This window comes from Mangifera indica, chromosome 8 (genome assembly GCF_011075055.1).
Source record: "Mangifera indica cultivar Alphonso chromosome 8, CATAS_Mindica_2.1, whole genome shotgun sequence".
NCBI classification, from domain to species: Eukaryota; Viridiplantae; Streptophyta; class Magnoliopsida; order Sapindales; family Anacardiaceae; genus Mangifera; species Mangifera indica.
In genome coordinates, this window is record NC_058144.1 from 352,390 (window position 1) to 369,457 (window position 17,068).

The following is a 17,068-nucleotide window of genomic DNA, read 5'->3' on the forward strand; positions in this document are numbered from 1 at the left end:
CAGCTTAAGAATTAAAGATAAGCCTCCCCTAATCATTGCTGCAGATTCATTTCTGATCCTTGATATGCTGGAACCACATCTTCCAATCAGCCCACTGATCAATGTCACCAAAATCATCATCTCAAATGTCATATATTCAGCTGCAAGATTGGTCGTCCTAAAGATGATGTGGTTATATTAGGTCTCGGGTTTATATTCCACGCAAAAGGAAGGCCCAAATTGGCAGCAAAAAGGGAGACAAGAAAATGAGTACACCTGGCAATTTGAAACTCAAACAGGTGGCAAGTTTACAAGAATCAGTGCAGCCAATCACAGTGAAGCAACAGGACGCTTCTGTGAGAGGGTTGGTAGTTGGGAGCAACAAAAAGGAGAAAAGGCAGACTGAAGAGTCAGGAGTGAGTTCAGAGGGGAATAGCATTGGTTAGAAGGGAGAATAAGGCCTCTCGCAGTGCCTAGGAGACTGCTGCAGGGTTATTTTGATGGACAGCAGTTTATTTGCATTTTGGGAAAAGTACTGTACTGTTGTAGTGATTTGAGCTTCTGTATTTAGCATTTCATTGATACAAACATATATACATGTAACTTTTGGAATGTGATAAATGAATGAAGTCTTTTGCTGTTGAGTGTTTGTTGTTAACTTATGAATCAGACCTGGGAATGTTTGAATGAGTTGAGGAGAATGGAAGAATATCGAATATCATAGAATATTCAATATAAAAGCAGATTTTCATTGCAGGGAATCCGTTTACATTGATCTGGAAATACATTGTATATACTGGAATCACCATTATTCAGGGGAACTGCTGCCGGAATTCATTCAGGTACCTAACACTATAACAAAAATAACTATATATTAAACCTTAATGCAAAGCTGAAAAATGTAGCAGTTCAAGATTAAGAGTACTTGACTTGAGAAGCACAGAATAATCTTGAGTAGGATCCACAAATGGTTGTGCTGGTGTTACTGCAGTATAATTGCATGTTAGGCTGATGGTTATCACTTGTCAGGGTGGGTTTTCTTCACACAAAATGAATTTGAAGAATATATTATACATAGTTAACCTGTCCCAAAGCATAAAAGGTTACCACACTGAAAAAAACTTATATGAACCTAACACAAATTTTATTAATATTAAAAGAAAACAAGCTGACAATAAGAGAGGTCAATTTCCCTTAAACCTCCTTATCAATCAGAGGCTGCCCAAAATACCCAAATAACAATATTTCTTTCCTCCTCTTTCTTTCCATCCAACACTTCCTTTATAATAACCTAATCTCATCCCAATCGTTAGGATCAAATACCAAATATCATCACATATCAATTATTTTTCAAATCAATCAAATATTACTTAAATCATAAATTATCTTCATAATTGATATCTAAAATTATTTTCCTAATATATATTACAATATTATATTAATTCATATGGATGACAACTTGACTCTAATGCCCCATCCCACCTTGTACGACAGTAAAAGGAAGGAATCCCCTGACATAAGCAGGGATGGGGACAAAAACAATCCCTAAAAATGAGGATGAGGATAGGTACATCTTGCCTCACCCCATCCCCTTCCTGCCTCGCACTTATTTCTAAAGTTGAATTTACGAAGATATCCATTACACTTTTAATTATTTACTAAAATGACATTATTGTAGTAGCACTCAAGTGGAGGGGTGAGGAAAGGGAAGGATATGGGGAGAGAATTATTTCCCGTGGATAGGGGACCGAGATTCCCCTACATCCCCATAATGGGATGGGGATGTGCCCCACCTATGAGGAAAGGGAACCCTCCCCTCCCCATCCCATTGTCATCTCTATTAATTAAATTAAATTCCTGATTAATATTATTCTAACAACAATCAAGCAATGTCAAAGTTCAGTGGAAGACTTGAGCTGATAACCAATCTCTATCAATGCCTTTAACACTACAGGAACATCACCTGATATGAGTTTAACAAATATTTTATCATTATTCATCAACACAAGAAAAAAAAAAAATGAATATAGCAAGACAAAAGGGATTTCCTGACTTTGTATATGATTCTTGCATGTGAGAAAAAAAAATTGAACACATAACATCTCACCCGTACAACTCAATGAGATTCATGAGCAGGTGCAAATAAAGGTAATTGATTTGGAGCAAGAATCACAACTGTGGCACTGGAAGAATTCCTCAATTTAACAGTATTTTGACCGGACATCCGCATTAGACAACCTGCTTGTGATCCAGCAACCAAAACTCTTGTAGCGTTAGCAGCCATATGCCCTGCAGTTACTTTTGAAGTTACTACATTGCTATCATCATCCTGTTATCTACGGAATGAAGCAAAAGTTCCATTACTCAGCTCATAATCTTTTAGGGGCCAATAGATGTTATGTCTAGACGAATAAAGATACTTCACAGCAGCAGTTTCCTCTCACCTATGACAACTTCTTGTAATTCGCAATTCAAATATGAAGTAGATACAGGTTTCTAAAACTAATTCTTAAATGTAAAGCAAAAAATTACCGTTAGAATCAATGTGGCAATTGGTTGGAGCGCATTTTCAGCATCAGAGACCAAGTCGTCACTGTCATTAGAACTTATAATAATCACTCGCTCTTCATGTCGCTGTTCAACACATTATTCACTTGTAAAACTTCACATTAATACAGTCGGTCTCCTCCGTGCATTATTTTTTTAGGCGGAATTAGAACTCTACCACGTTATTGGATTTTGAGTTCAGAGTTTTAAGAAAATGCTGTGGATTTTAGCACATAAGCAAATGAAAACCCTAATTTAAAACACAATCATACAATTAAAAAAATAATCTAAGAACGTACGGCAATAGCATCAGCAATTTTAAAAGTGGCCATGGTTTCTTCTCGAATCTTATGGATTCTATGTCCTTGTTTTCCAATGGCCTTTCCGATCTGCCTAGAAGGCACCACTATTCGAAACACCACGTCTTCTGCTTTAGCACTCCGTTTTGAACCTGTCTCTTCGCACTGTCCATCCTGACGATGGCGATTTCCGGTGAAATCAGGCTGTGTTTTGTATTCGGTGCCGGCGACGATTACAGTTGCGGGGGATTCTCAGGGATTTACTGGAATTTCGCCTGGATCGGCCACAGCTCGAGAGATGAAAGAGTAAAACCCTGGCAATGGCAATGTCAAGCAACTTGTGAAATTACTCTATTGTCCTTTCAATTTTCGTACACAAAAGGCGGGCAATTATACCAGACATTGGGTGGGAATATGTCATTTACTCTTAAGAAAATTGAAAAATAAAAAAAGTTTTGTCTGAAACAGGTTTTAAGACCTCCGAGTAAAGCCCCAAAATCCAATGAAAGCCAAAACCCTAAACCTCGTTACAACAATGCGCATCTCTGAATCTGTATACTCAATCTTTTCCCGCCGTTTGAGCTCGCTACCAAAGCTTCCAAGAATCCCAACAAAGTACAAACAACGAGCCATCAAAGAAGCGCAACAAGCAGTTACCGATTATCTCCACCACACAAAGTTCATACCTTTCGCTTACGCAGATCACATTAGCAGGAATTCTGTATACAATCTATTCAGTCTCATTTCTAATGCCGTTATTGCTTATAAAACTTCTGATTTCTCTAAGTCCATCGTTAGATTCCTCAGGTACTACCCCATTAACGAATTTGAGTTTTTCTTTGAAAGTATTGGAATACACTATAGTGAAGTAGGTAAATTTTTGCCTGCTAATAAGTTTTTCTTTTCGGAGGATCGGAGTGTTTTGGATGCTGCTGGTGCGCTTTCGAGTTTTGGGTTTCCTTGGAATATGTTGGGGAGGTTGTATAAAGAGGAAGTATTGATTTTTAGTAAGAGCTGTGAAGATATAACGTCTAGGCTTTATGGTTTTAAAAATGATCATGGGTTTAGTAATGTTATTGTGATTGGTGTGTGTTTGGCTTTTCCTCATGTGTTGTTGGTTGATGATGATGAATTGTTTGATGATTTGAAACGGGTTTTTGTGGATTTTGATTTGGTGAGTTGGGCAGAAGAAAATGTGGATTCTTGGTATGAGCTTTGTAGGAAGATTCGCTTGTTTTATGATTTGGGTTGTGAGAAGGGGAAGTTAGGTGAATTGTTGGCTGAGAATAAAAGAATATTAATTGATCATTCAGAAGAGGTATTGGCTCAAAAGCTAGAGTACTTTTGTAGATTTGGGGTTAGGAAGGTGGATGTAGCTTTGCTGCTTCTTAAATGCCCAGAGATCCTGAGTTTTGATTTGGAGACACCAGTGATTTCTGTGGAAGGATTATTCAGTCATTTTGGCCTGAGTACAAAGGAAGTGAAATCTATATCCGAAAAGTACCCCTATATATTGGGAAGAAATAAAATGGCTAATTTGCCTCATGTCATGAGGGCAGCAAATCTGCAAGATTGGTTCTTTGACAAGATCAGGAATGGAAATCATCAACTGTTAGGAAATTATGCCTTAAGCAATCCTGATGAAGATTTCAATAAGGAATTTAGGGATGGCTTGGAGAGGGTCCAATCTTCAAAACTGCGTCTTTATACTATGAACAAGTTGACATTCTTGCATGGAATTGGTTATGGAGAAAATGCTTTGACTATGAAGGTATTAGCTCACTTGCATGGATCTTGTAGTGAGTTGCAAGATAGATTTGATTGCCTTCTCCGCTGTGGGATTGAATTCTCGAAGGTCTGTACAATGATAAGATTGTCTCCAAAGGTTCTGAACCAGAATCCTGAAACCATAGAACAGAAGGTGGACTTCCTCTGCCAGCACATGGGTGCTTCTTTGGATTACCTTGATAAGTTCCCGACATTTTTGTGTTTTGACTTACAGTACAGGATTAAGCCCAGGTACAAATTCCACATGTGGCTTATAGAGAAAGGTTTGTCATCTAAAAATTACTCCATTGGAAGCATGGTTGCTACTAGTGAAAAGAGTTTCATTACTCGCGTTTATAGAATTCACCCAGCTGCTCCAAAGCTGTGGTTTGAGTGTTTCCTGCGCAAAAGACCTCATAATAATAGCTTAAAGTAGAAGGCATTTTTGTCAATGATGAAGTTCAGTAAATATCATTGAGGGTATCATCCATAATTATTTTTATTCAGTAACAAGAAAATCTTAAGCCAAATCACCCATTTCGAGTTTATTCAAGAGCTGCTTTTTCAACTGAGTCAGCTCTCAATAGACCACTGCACTAGTATCGTCTAGAAATTATTATGTCAACTTTCTTGGAAAGTTCTGCCAATTGGTATCTGACATGCCGCAATAGCATTTCCAATTTTTTGCAGATCCTCCTTGTAAACCACTAAGATGATATTGAAGCTGAAGACTATGTAGATTGCTTGTCATCAATATAGGCACCAATGCCGGCTTATAAGTCATAGCACGTTGAGTGGCGTCCACTGAATGCAATATAACAGCTGCTAATTACGGCATTTTATACTTATCATTGATTCTATTTGTTTATGATGAATTCTTTTATTGGCGAATAGAAAAATAAAAAGCGAAATTGATTGGCGCCTGCGTGAAGAAATGCAAATATTTTCCCTCGTTTTCTACCTGTTTCAGTCCATGTTTAAAAACCCGAACCAGACTGGTTGGGAGAATTGGTTCAACTGAGTCTCCATGGTCGGTTTGGTCTAGGTCAATATCTAATGTTTAATTAGTGATTAAATCAGATTAATTTACAAATGAATTAAACAAATTATATTAGATTGTAGATCAATCATTGAATCAATTCAATGAAATTGTCATGTTGACATTGACATGTTAAACTTTGCAATTGCTAGTACCCACCAAACAACAATTTTGTTCTGTTTGGTTATATATTGTGTCTGGTCAAGATTTGAAAATATTGTTTATATGCTCACTTCAAATGAAGGTCAGCAAATTTCAGAAGATCGTCTGGGTTATTACGGGCCCAGATGCAGACCAGGAGGCAAAAACATTAACAAATGCAGCATTACATAAAAATTCTTCCACCCCTGCATTCTTATGTTGTTTCCTGGACATGATTGCTCTGGAAGCTTAAAAAATGATTGTTTTTGTAAATAATTATTTTTCCCCACACTAAAAAGTACAGTAAAATACTCAGAAGATGCAGAACTGATGGCAAAGACAAGAATGGGTTGAGCATTACATAACTTTAAAAATATTCCACCGATCTAATAGAACCCTAGACCGCTGCAAACCAGGATAAAACAGTTGAAAGAAAAAGCATCATGACTAACAAACAGCCTTTCACAGGAGCGGGGATGCCCACAGAGAATTGTTGCTTTCCCCATATTCTAAAATCCGATCAAAATTAGTAAAATCTACAAATGTTTTTGGAGTCTATGCAACATTAAGCAAAGATTTCCTTAACATCAACTACATCCAAATTCGAATGGCACTCAACAGGGACCATCTCTACTTGTTACGTTTGGCAGCACGCTTTCCTTGACCCTTCTTGGGTGGTCCCTTGCCACGCCGCTTCAACATTTCAAGCTTGGATAAGCGCTCTTGTTCCTGTCTGGCCATGACAAGGGGGTCGTCCTTCTTGATGTCATATGGGTACCATTGTGAAACTTTCTCACCAATGAGCTTTTTGCGTAAAAGCTTGTGGGGAGATCTCTGTCCCGTTGGGTTCAGTACATGTCCAAAGATCCTTGCCCTAGCTTCAGTCACCCCTGTTACAACTGCTGCAGCCAACACATTCTTAAGACTATTGCCACTCATCTCCTCCAGTATTCATCTAAATTTCTTTTTCAGTGGTTTTTCCCTTCAACACCTCTGCCACTACAAGATCAAGGATAGAAACATTTGGAGAAGTTAGAAGTCTCTTTAGGGTAAAATTTATTTACAACAATGAAGGTTTCAGTTGAGACCCTTGCAAATTTCAAACACAGCGTTTGAAATCAACTCGGTTATCCCAGTAGATAAATGTTGATTTTATAGAAATACTAAAGGACAGACTACTGGTTGATGTAGCCAGGACAGACAATACCTAAAAGCAGATTTTTATCCAAAATGTGTTTCAGGGCCTGGCGTATAAGTTGAGTACATTGATTACTCAAATAAAGTACAAAAACAAAAGTATAAATAGAATACAATTGAGCTCATTTTTTCTTTGTATGGAATGAATCAGCTAACATAAGGTAGATTTGATCCAAGTTGTATCAGTTTGAATAAGCTCAAACTAAAGCTCTAATTAGACTCAAAATTGGTTCTAGATATTAAACTAACGTGTCATTGATCTAACTAATTTTACCATTTAGAATATTTAACCCTCTTCCATGAATAAGTTGTTTATGAACCAACTAAATCCTTTCACAATTTTAAGTTCCAATTCAAATAAAGTTAACCATGTCCATAACAAAATCTAGACACTGCAACAAAAATTCTGAAAACGTTCAAACAAATCCAGTTGACGAGAGCTGATCAATCAATCAACCAACTTGAAATTAGAACGGAAATAATCTGTTCATGTTATCTTGAGAGTTAAAAGAAACAAATTGATAAGATAGAAGAGTGAAGAAACAAAATCAATGCTTACATATTGCTGCCGGCAAGGACTTAAAACGATGTTGCCGCCGGAACGGGACCGTAAATGAAGAGATTATGATAGAAGAGTTTTACGATGTCAAAGAATTCGGATAGGGCTTAGGGAAGGGCCATCAAGATTCATTATTTCTATGGGTTCCCATGTTAAACAAGGGGTGAATTTATCGCGTGGTGGGGGTATAGGGTGAGTTCTCAGTTCACTGGGGTAGCATCTGAATTTATACATATTATTAAGACGATAGAAAATAAAACAATCACTCACTTTGGTTTGTATATCAAGATTAATAATTAAACTTCACTAAAAAAAAAATTAAATCTGATGTCTAATTTAAATTCAAATACCTAAATTATTTTGAGTTTGATTTATTTAAATCCAAATAAAATAATTTGAATTAAATCTAATCCGACATATAAGTGGTGCTATTAATAATAGCATACATTGTTTACAATTTTTTTGAATCTTCGATAAAATTTATTAGCATGCCACTAACAATGTTACATCAAGTAACTTATGTACCAAAGCTTACATAATTTATATAAAACATTAATAGTTTTGGAGAATAATATAATCACCACGTAGAGATGGATTCAATGAGGTTTTTTTTTTTTAACCTTTTGTTGGATTTTAATTTCTTAGTAATTATTTTGTTTTAACCTATTAACGATAGAAAAGAAGGGATCAAATAAGATATTGATTATAAATTGACATGTATGACATCTTGATATTAGTGTAAAGTGGGTTGGCCTACCTATGAGCCATCCCATTTGTTTGACATTTATTTGTTTTATTTGTTTGACATCTTGATCAATGTATACATGAATAACTTAATCCTTTATTCATTATTGATCATGAAAAACTCCTCTCTGACTTGGTCATGTACCTCTCTTCCACACCCAATTGTGCGCATGTGTTAGTGGATATTATCCTTACAAACATCCATATGATAATCTTCCAAGTATTTGTATCATAACACAACTTTATAACTTGAAGAGATGTTAATTCATTTAACATGACTCTATTGTTATGTAAATTCATTTGACATCCTTAAAGATATCTACTTTCACCTAATGATATATAAGTGCGAAAGAAAAGTCAATACCATATTTTGGAGAGGGGAGAAAGTGTAGAGATTGGGTGAAAAGAATAAATGCAAAACAAATATATATGTCAAAAGAGAAAGAATCAAAACATGCATTTATAAAATAGAGAAAAGATAAACATTTTATTTACTTATTTGCTTTCTATATAGATATAGGACAATGAAATCAGTCTTTCACTTGTAAAACCTCTAAAGAAAGTTTACTACCAAGCTAAAAGATAACCCTTGTTGTGAGGTAGAGAGAGGGGAGAAAGTTCTGCAATTTTAATGAGATAATTTTTAATTTAAAATTAACTAATTTATTTTGAATGAACTAACTTAATTCTTTTATTACTTGTAGTTTTCTAAAATTCTACTTTTGCCCTATCAAAATATTGATTTAAAAACTTGTCATGCATATATATATATATATATATATATATATATATATATATATATATATATATATATATATATATATATATATATAAGTCACATTAATTCCATCTCATTAACACTTAAACATTTAAGATGTTATTTTTGCATTCATGTAACATTTTATATAATTTTTATTATCCTTTAGAAGGTGCTAGCCAATCTCGAATAATTAATTCTCACTCTCGTAAGCTTGGTTTATTGGTATGACCCTTTAGATTTATCGTGGCATAACCATGAGTTTTTTTTCGGATGATTCGAAAGTGTATTTGAAAACTCAACGATTATGATAAATATCTAGTAATGTGTCATAGCATTTTAACCAAGAAATAGTTTATCAAACCTAAAATCTCCAATAATATATTTTATGTAGGTAATATATTTCCGTTATCTAATTTAGATCAATTTCAGACTCATGAATTGTCAAAGTCCTAATTTCGATTCTTTACGAAACATAGATTTAAATATTCGAAACATATCATAACAAACGTCTTTTGTATAACTTATATTATACTTTGGTAAGAGATTCGATTTCTAATATTTATCGATGTTCGCTTTAAAATTTAAATTCGGGTCAAATAAATAAATATTCAGAATCTAATACTTTTCGAGTCAACAAATCCCATTTTGACCATCATTCTTCTTCTTATACAAATAACAAATGACCAATATGATTTGTTTTGCGAGATGTGATTCATCCGGTATATATTCATCACATAAATCACACATATTTGTCTCGAGTCCAACCATGACATATTAGGTAAAAATATTATTTCGTACATTAGTACGATCTTATGATACGTTATTAACTACGATTTAATGACCATGTAACTTATCATTATTGGTTATATTTGAAAAACAGTTCTCTAACTATTAATCTATATAAATACTCTAATGATATAACTATCATCGTCACCTTTACTAATGTTATCTTATGATAATTAATGGAGATAATCAATATATTTATTATATAATATAATTGTCTAAGTTATATCACATTCGTAGAAAACAATTTGATAATTTAATTTGTATTAAATGAATTATCTAAACAGTTTAAATATATATATATATATATTTTGTATTATCGTAAAATAAAGGAACCAACGGATATATATAAATAAGAAAAATTATTTTTTATTAATATATTATTTAAAAAATTATATACAAAATAAAATATCTTGAAATTGATATCACAAATAATTTCTTGGACATACACCAACAGAAAGTCAATTCAATTGATGAAGATGAATAAACATGGATTAAACAAGAGTTAGAAATTAGGTAAAACAAAGTCCAGACCACACATCACTGAGAAAATTTGCTCAGTCACATTGGTCATAATATAGTGAATCTGAACCACACAATTCTTCTGGGATAAACCCACTTCACATTCATATCTGATGCATTGCATGGCGGACACGTGTCAAATTCCCAACAAAATAATACATAAAATTGGTCTATTTGCCAAATGGTTAATATAGATTGGGTCGTGTTATTCGATTTGATAAATAAATAAGGTGGAATTATATCGCAACCAAATACATACAAATAATGAACTTTGAAAGGAAAAGACTGTTCTACCCTCACTCAAAACAAAATTTTTGAGTCTTCGTCATGGACACATGGCAATGCAACTTTATTTTAGTTTAGTCTAAAGAATTAGTGTTTCAATCCATTTCAATGTATAGTTATTTTTTTTTACCTCAGTTCCAATGTTGACGCAATCAAATGATAGGTTCAGATCCATCAACTTGATGGATTTAATCATTGCTTGAGCCTAGGCTATGATAATTAATCTAACAAAAATTAAAAAAAAAAACATTTAACTTGATAAAATAAAATAAAATTGGTTCGATGAGATAGTTGTTACCATGCAAACTAATTGAAGTTTCCATTCATTATTTGCATTTTTCTTCTAATATCCAGTTCAATTAAAATATATTAACTAAAAAATAGAATAATATGTAATTAAATAGAATTGTAACCCAAAACATGTTAAAATTAAATCAAAGTAATTTGTCTGATTTAACTGTAAATTGATTTAATCTAATAGTTAATGTGAGTTTAACTATCACAATGACTAATATATGTTTAAATATTGATTCAAATCAAACCAATCTAATAGTTAATATGAGTTTAAACACTGTAATGAGCAATATGAATTTAAATAATGATTTAAATTAAACTGACTATCACATTCTACTCCGATCAATTTAATTAATCTGATCTAAAGGTAACAGTAAATCATGTTATGTCCTGCTGCCAGGCCAAAAATGAAAAGGCTGACGTCCCATAAGCTGTACTAGCCCATGAAACCTTACCTTACGCCTCAAAGCACGATAGGGTTGGTTCATAAAATCAAATTTTTATTATTTTTCGGTTTGTTTTGCACCGACCCACAAACCTTCCAATGGAAACATCGCACAACCCATTTTATTCAGGAGTCTTGGTATGTCTCACAAATTTTCTGGCCATGTCAAGCTTTATCTGCGCTCAAATTTTGTGGGCTGTGTCAGCCCATTGTATGTATGACCCGTCAGAGAGACAACCATACACGATGACACTAAATAAAGAAATAATCTAAGGGTAGTATCGGAAAAAAAGATTGTACCTGTTGTTTTTCATTCTAGTGTCGGAGTATGATACCTGCGTCTTCTCATATTAATATATTATACATACGAACGCAATCGCAAAAATCTTTCTCTGTTTCTAATTTTCTTCAGATTCGATTCTCTCACTTCTTGAATTCTACTTGTCTTTTTTTTATTTTTTTCTTTTCTGGGTTTTTCTCCCATTGAAGATTTTAACACAGCCATACAATAGATAATAATATTTCAATTGAAGTTTATGAATAGTAACCTTACCTTTGAACTCTTCAATGGTGTTTCATTCTCTCATTGAAAAGAAGGAAACGCCGGAGCAACCCCTTGACGTTATGGCTTCTTCAACGACAGTCAAATCTCAGCCTCTTCATAACTTTTCTTTGCCTGACTTAAAATGGGCCATGAACCATACAAACACTCATCGTTTTCGTAAACTCTCCGACTCTTCTCACAAATCACCCTCAAACGACGCCGATGGTGAGTCCGGGTATCCAAAGCAGAACCCGGTTCCTGAAGGTATGAAAATCGGTGATGGAATTGACAAGTCCGACAAGAAGAAATCGACGGTGCTTGTTTCAACGGATGATTTGGTTGAGAATTCAGAGAAGAAACCGAACGATTCATCTGATGGTAGTAGATCGAAGGTTTTCTTAAGAATTCGTACTAAGAACACTAAAACTGCTGATGAGGTTGCGGATACAGGGGATCATATAGACGCCGCCGAAGAGCCAGTTCCGAAGACGTGGAACTTAAGGCCGAGAAAAGTGATCGCTAAAGTTAGTAATAATGATGCGATCGGAGGAGGTGCGGTGCCGGATAACAAAGCCCAGCCATCGAGTCGCCCTGAATTGACTCGCAACCGGAATATCTTAACCACCGAGACGAAAGTTCCGGAGAAGAAAGAGAAAGAAAAAGAAAAGAAGCAAAAGTTCTCGATCTCGCTTTCGAAGGAAGAGATTGAAAATGACTTTCTTATTCTAACTGGGTCCAAGCCCGCCAGGAGACCTAAGAAGAGAGCGAAGAATGTGCAGAATCAACTCGATGTAAACCAAGATGATGTTTTATTTATTCGTTTTAAAAATATTTTTGTGCATATATTTTTTTTTTTTGGATTTCAAGTCTGCTGATTCTTGTTTTTGTTGTTTTTTCGCAGTTTGCTTTTCCGGGTTTGTGGTTGGCTTCCATAACGCCTGATTCTTACCGGGTTAATGATGGTCCGGCCAAGGTATTATTACTATTATATTCTGACCATCTGATTTGTTGACTTTATTTGTTAATGGAGGTAAAGATGTGATTATATCATATGTTGTTTGCAGGGTTAGATGGGATATTGATGTTTTATAGTTTGGGGGAAAATGGAAGGTGGATGACTGCAGTTAGAAGGTTTTTATGTCTGCTGAAGGTATAGCGAATTATGAACTTGTAAAGGTGAAGCTGAAAGGTACAAATGTATGTTATTGTTGTGCCTTTTGTCTGGTAAATGTGTGAGGAACTCAGAGTTCGGCGGAGGGGTTTTATCATAAACTGTATTATTAGTAGTTGCAGTTGTACATATAAATCATCAGTTGAATGAAATCCTTTTCATTTACCAATTCTATGAAATGAAAGTTCCTTACATGCCAGTTCATGAGGTTGTTTAGCTTTTAGTTAAACAGGTTGCTACATCAATCAAATACATATTGTATTTCTCAAATTCTCCGATCGGATGCATGCTTGGGAAAAAAATTGACAGTATATTGATTCCTGAATAATGTTAGGAAAGTGTCATCTTTCATGGAGTGAAAAAAGAAAAAATTCTTTGGCTTTCCTGACTTACAAGTCCATGGAAAAATGTACATGTGGTTGCCTCTCAATCAAGATATGTTTTATTGGATACGCTGAATTATGTAAATATGTTGGGCAACCCTGATAATTAGGATAGACACTTATGATCACTCTCTATTTTCTTCTTTTCAACTTGAAAAACAAGAATGCTTAGTTCCCATCTTTTGTTTCTGAAATTGCATGTGACAGAACAAGAATGCTTAGTTCCAAATCTTTATGAATTCAATGAATCTGTCATTCTCCATAAAATAATTACGTTGTTTTTGTCTTGCTCATCTTTCCTATTTCAAGAGCATGGGAGATACACATAGTGTCACTGACTGTTACTCGGGAATATGCATTGCAGGTGTGATAGTGGTGAGACAAATAATCTATTCTCTTCATATGGTTGAGTTATTGAAGCATGGGAAATTGAATAATTGGTTAAGTTTATTTTGATTAGATATCATTGTTTTTTAAGTCTCATTCCCAAGGGATGGCAATAAAATAACAGAATTCATTTTCAGTATCATGATTCTAATAGATTTTCGATGTGTTCTTTCTGGGCATGTTTATTATCAGCTTGCAGGTATTCTCTAAGGAAGTAAAGATGTATTTGGTAGATGATGTGAGTATGAGCATTAGGTGTTATTGGCTGCCGATTTTGAGGACGCTGTATGTCTGGTATAAAATGACTTTTCAACCTGCATGGGCAAAGATTCCTTTTCAGTAAATTGTTGATTTTGTTAGAAATTTAAATGTTTTGCAAGGCTTGAGATTTGGCTATTCAGATCTAGTGCATTATGAAGTCTCTCAGCTGATATCATATTGTCATAATCAACTGTGTCTATGGATTGTATTGTTCATAGTAGTTACCTGTATTGAAAAATGGGCTTCATCATCGAGTTGCATCTGATATCTATTTTATAGTTAAGTTTACTGCTGACAGATGCTCATTTTTTGGCATGAATCTAGTTAAGATTTCTTTCTACAATTCAGCATGAAGCATATGATTAAGCACTTTATCGCAACCTTGACTCAGTTGAATTTGTTATTTCATATCCCCTTGCTGTAATTCATAGAACGTCCTCATTTGCAGCTTGATACATGTCTTGCTTTGCTGAATAGCTACAAGGGCAGATCTCAGCATGATGGGTAAATGATGTGATGATTCTCATGTTATTTGAATTTTTGTGGCAGAAACATATGTGCTAATAAAATTACTTTTCTGCGTAAAAGTGTGCAGTGGATTGAGTCAAATTACAAAGTCAGTTACATTGACAAAGGTTCTGAATGATCTGATCTTAGATATTTTGTTCTGCTATATGAAAGCATAGATGCTTCACAAGAGTGACGCTCTGTTGTCAGCCTAAGGGATGTTACATGAAGTGAAAGCTCTTTGAAAGTTAATAAAGTTACTCTGTATTCTGAAATGCAGTCAATGTTCCTCGATGCATTCTGCCTTGTGCCCAACTGCCAAGAAATTGAATTCTCAAAACTGCACGTTCCAATTTCTTTGCACAGGCATTGTAGACTAACGTGAGATAACAGGATGCATATTCATTGCTTGTTATTCTAGTATGAACAAAGTTTCCATATAGCTTCCTTGGTTTTAGACAAATTGGATTGACAATTGTCTTTCATTCCAAGGCATAATTTTTTTTCCGTACCTTCATATTTGTTTGGACTTTGCTCCCAGCAACATAATTTGTATCCCACTGGTTTAAATTTGCCAGGAGTTTGCTCACAGTGTGCTTTTAGACCTAGAATTGTTGGAGGAGAATTCAAGTCAAATTATCTAATTGAAATTCTAACTCAGATTTGGGTTAAATTAAGCCAACCACCGGTTCAAACCGAGATCCTGCCTCAACTGTAGGACCGGTTGAATAGGATATATTCAAATAGCAATAAGGACTGAATTAAGATTTGGTAATAACATCTTATTTGAATTTGCAATGCACTTCAAGCTCTGAAGCCCCGATTTGACGTGTCCCTTGGAAAATACAAGTTCCTCTGCTTTCACCACTCTTTAAAAGGCAACAACAAAGTAGTCTTCTTCCTAGTTCAATATTGAGAAATTATATGTTGATCAAATATTTGTTTAGAAAAACCTCAATAACAATTCTTGAAAGCACTTTGCCATTAAAATATGCTCACAAATTCTGGTTGAAATGGAGCTCCTCTCAAATCAAATGGTCCTCTCTCCTACCTACATAAATACCAATGCGGCGGTAGAGGTTCAGACTATAGACGGAAACAAATTGGAGACGAGAGCAACCGCGTTGGACGATGGAGCCCAAGTAAAAAAATCGAAGTACTATATCAAATAAACAGGAGGCAAGGAATCAAAGCTTTGTATCAGATAAACAGAAGCAGAAGCGGAGATTCTCGATTTCTCTGAGTAGGGAGGGGATGGAAGCGGGATGGTAAACAATGACACTGGAGAAGGTGCAAAAAGGAGAATATTGACGGTGAGATTAACTGAACTGAATTGTTTTAGGTCTAGTTTGACAGAACTGTTTTAGGTCGGTTCGAGTACGGTGCGCTTTAAAAGAGTCTAATTTTCCCCAAACCAAATTGGGGTTTGATTTTAATAATGGGCTGATTCAGTACAGTAAACAATTAAAACGACGGACAGATATATATATATATATATATATATATATATATATATATATATATATATATATATATATATATATATATATTGATTGGAACAAAATTATTTGACTATTTTGAATCAAATTATCTTAAATTTGTGATTTAGTGAGTTGCACATTTTTGTACTCAAGCTCAATAATGTAGGACCTTCCAAGCTCTCAATTAAATTGAATTGACAATCAATCTCAAATTAGTGTGACTTAAATCCATCTTTAGAATTTAGTTTGTTTAAATCAAATCAATATAAAGTCAAACCTGAATCGATTTGTTTTGCGCCTAATACTATATCACCGTGCAAATAATTAGAAAAGAAAGATGCTAACTGGTAATAGAAAAAAGTTGGGTGATTGCATTTACATATTCTATGAGTCTAAGGTGAAATGTGTTTGTCACATGATATACATGGAGGATAATCATCAGAGGGGACTTCTGCTGATATGATATTTACCAACTTCCTTCCATTGAAGATGAGCGTCTACTAGTATGTATCATATCAAACAGAAGTTGCAGTGAGCCTGTGCATGATAGATAGCGACAAATTAAACAAATATTCTGTATTTGTTACTCTGAGAAGCGATAAGGGCCTGAGTCTGAGAGTGAAATTCTAAGTGACTCAGTCATCCGTCGATTCACTCTTTTAATGCATAGCCCATGGAGTTTATTTAGTGGTTTGTAATGTCAAATTTTCTTTATATGATTGTTTTCTTCGGGTATTTTACAACAACTTTATAAATTTTTAGGATAGCTGAAATATAACTTGTTAATACTGTAGGTAATGACGGCAACTCTTGTCAGCTTAGATGACTAAGCTTCTCAACCTGACTTATATCCACGGGTGGATTTGAGCCAAACCCAAAAAGATGGATAGCTCCTCTGGAGGTGATCCTCCAAATATAACACAGTCTCACCTCTTAGATTGATTAAGTAAATGTAATCAAGCTGCACATTAAA

The 17,068-nt window shown here is 34.6% G+C and overlaps 4 protein-coding genes across 9 annotated transcripts; 2 read left to right on the top strand and 2 right to left on the bottom strand.

The window, feature by feature from the left end:
• Window positions 1-2,095: 2,095 nt before the first annotated feature.
• Window positions 2,096-3,246, bottom strand: LOC123223302 (poly(rC)-binding protein 1-like). The gene is made up of 5 exons (XM_044646442.1): window positions 3,222-3,246; window positions 3,090-3,139; window positions 2,826-2,999; window positions 2,512-2,613; window positions 2,096-2,308 (listed from the first exon to the last, which is right to left on the bottom strand). The coding sequence occupies exons 1-5, from the start codon at window positions 3,244-3,246 to the stop codon at window positions 2,096-2,098; spliced, it is 564 nt and encodes a 187-aa protein (XP_044502377.1).
• A 21-nt stretch (window positions 3,247-3,267) lies between these two features.
• LOC123223875 (transcription termination factor MTEF18, mitochondrial) lies at window positions 3,268-5,515 on the top strand. Its single transcript, XM_044647331.1, has one exon. The coding sequence runs from the start codon at window positions 3,328-3,330 to the stop codon at window positions 5,026-5,028; it is 1,701 nt and encodes a 566-aa protein (XP_044503266.1). The 5' UTR covers window positions 3,268-3,327; the 3' UTR covers window positions 5,029-5,515.
• Window positions 5,516-6,100: 585 nt separating this feature from the next.
• LOC123222993 (28S ribosomal protein S33, mitochondrial-like) lies at window positions 6,101-7,707 on the bottom strand. The gene is made up of 2 exons (XM_044646036.1): window positions 7,529-7,707; window positions 6,101-6,771 (listed from the first exon to the last, which is right to left on the bottom strand). Exon 2 carries the CDS (start codon window positions 6,709-6,711, stop codon window positions 6,403-6,405), a length of 309 nt encoding a protein of 102 aa, XP_044501971.1. The 5' UTR covers window positions 6,712-6,771; window positions 7,529-7,707; the 3' UTR covers window positions 6,101-6,402.
• A 3,981-nt stretch (window positions 7,708-11,688) lies between these two features.
• LOC123223685 lies at window positions 11,689-15,203 on the top strand. 6 transcript variants are annotated; one of them, XR_006503831.1, is made up of 7 exons: window positions 11,689-12,696; window positions 12,807-12,878; window positions 12,970-13,055; window positions 13,824-13,899; window positions 14,039-14,140; window positions 14,556-14,611; window positions 14,696-15,203. XR_006503831.1 is itself a non-coding variant. In XM_044646995.1 (3 exons), the coding sequence occupies exons 1-3, from the start codon at window positions 11,929-11,931 to the stop codon at window positions 12,973-12,975; spliced, it is 846 nt and encodes a 281-aa protein (XP_044502930.1). In that variant the 5' UTR covers window positions 11,690-11,928; the 3' UTR covers window positions 12,976-13,250. The 6 variants fall into 6 exon arrangements, 1 of the variants encoding a protein (XP_044502930.1); XR_006503830.1 differs by having other exon boundaries at window positions 13,824-14,140; XR_006503834.1 differs by having other exon boundaries at window positions 13,824-14,140; window positions 14,703-15,203.
• The last annotated feature ends 1,865 nt before the right edge of the window (window positions 15,204-17,068 follow it).

What these genes read in the sequence shown, in the direction of transcription:
- LOC123223685 (XM_044646995.1), top strand. Translation starts at nt 11,929, where the DNA reads ATGGTGTTTCATTCTCTCATTGAAAAGAAGGAAACGCCGGAGCAACCC. An exon ending in ATGTGCAGAATCAACTCGAT is followed by an intron (nt 12,697 to 12,806) that starts GTAAACCAAGAT and finishes GTTTTTTCGCAG; the next exon opens with TTTGCTTTTCCGGGTTTGTG.
- LOC123223875 (XM_044647331.1), top strand. Translation starts at nt 3,328, where the DNA reads ATGAAAGCCAAAACCCTAAACCTCGTTACAACAATGCGCATCTCTGAA.
- LOC123223302 (XM_044646442.1), bottom strand. Translation starts at nt 3,246, where the DNA reads ATGACATATTCCCACCCAATGTCTG. An exon ending in ATATTCCCACCCAATGTCTG is followed by an intron (nt 3,140 to 3,221) that starts GTATAATTGCCC and finishes TGCCATTGCCAG; the next exon opens with GGTTTTACTCTTTCATCTCT. An exon ending in AAATTGCTGATGCTATTGCC is followed by an intron (nt 2,614 to 2,825) that starts GTACGTTCTTAG and finishes TGTGTTGAACAG; the next exon opens with CGACATGAAGAGCGAGTGAT.
- LOC123222993 (XM_044646036.1), bottom strand. Translation starts at nt 6,711, where the DNA reads ATGAGTGGCAATAGTCTTAAGAATGTGTTGGCTGCAGCAGTTGTAACA.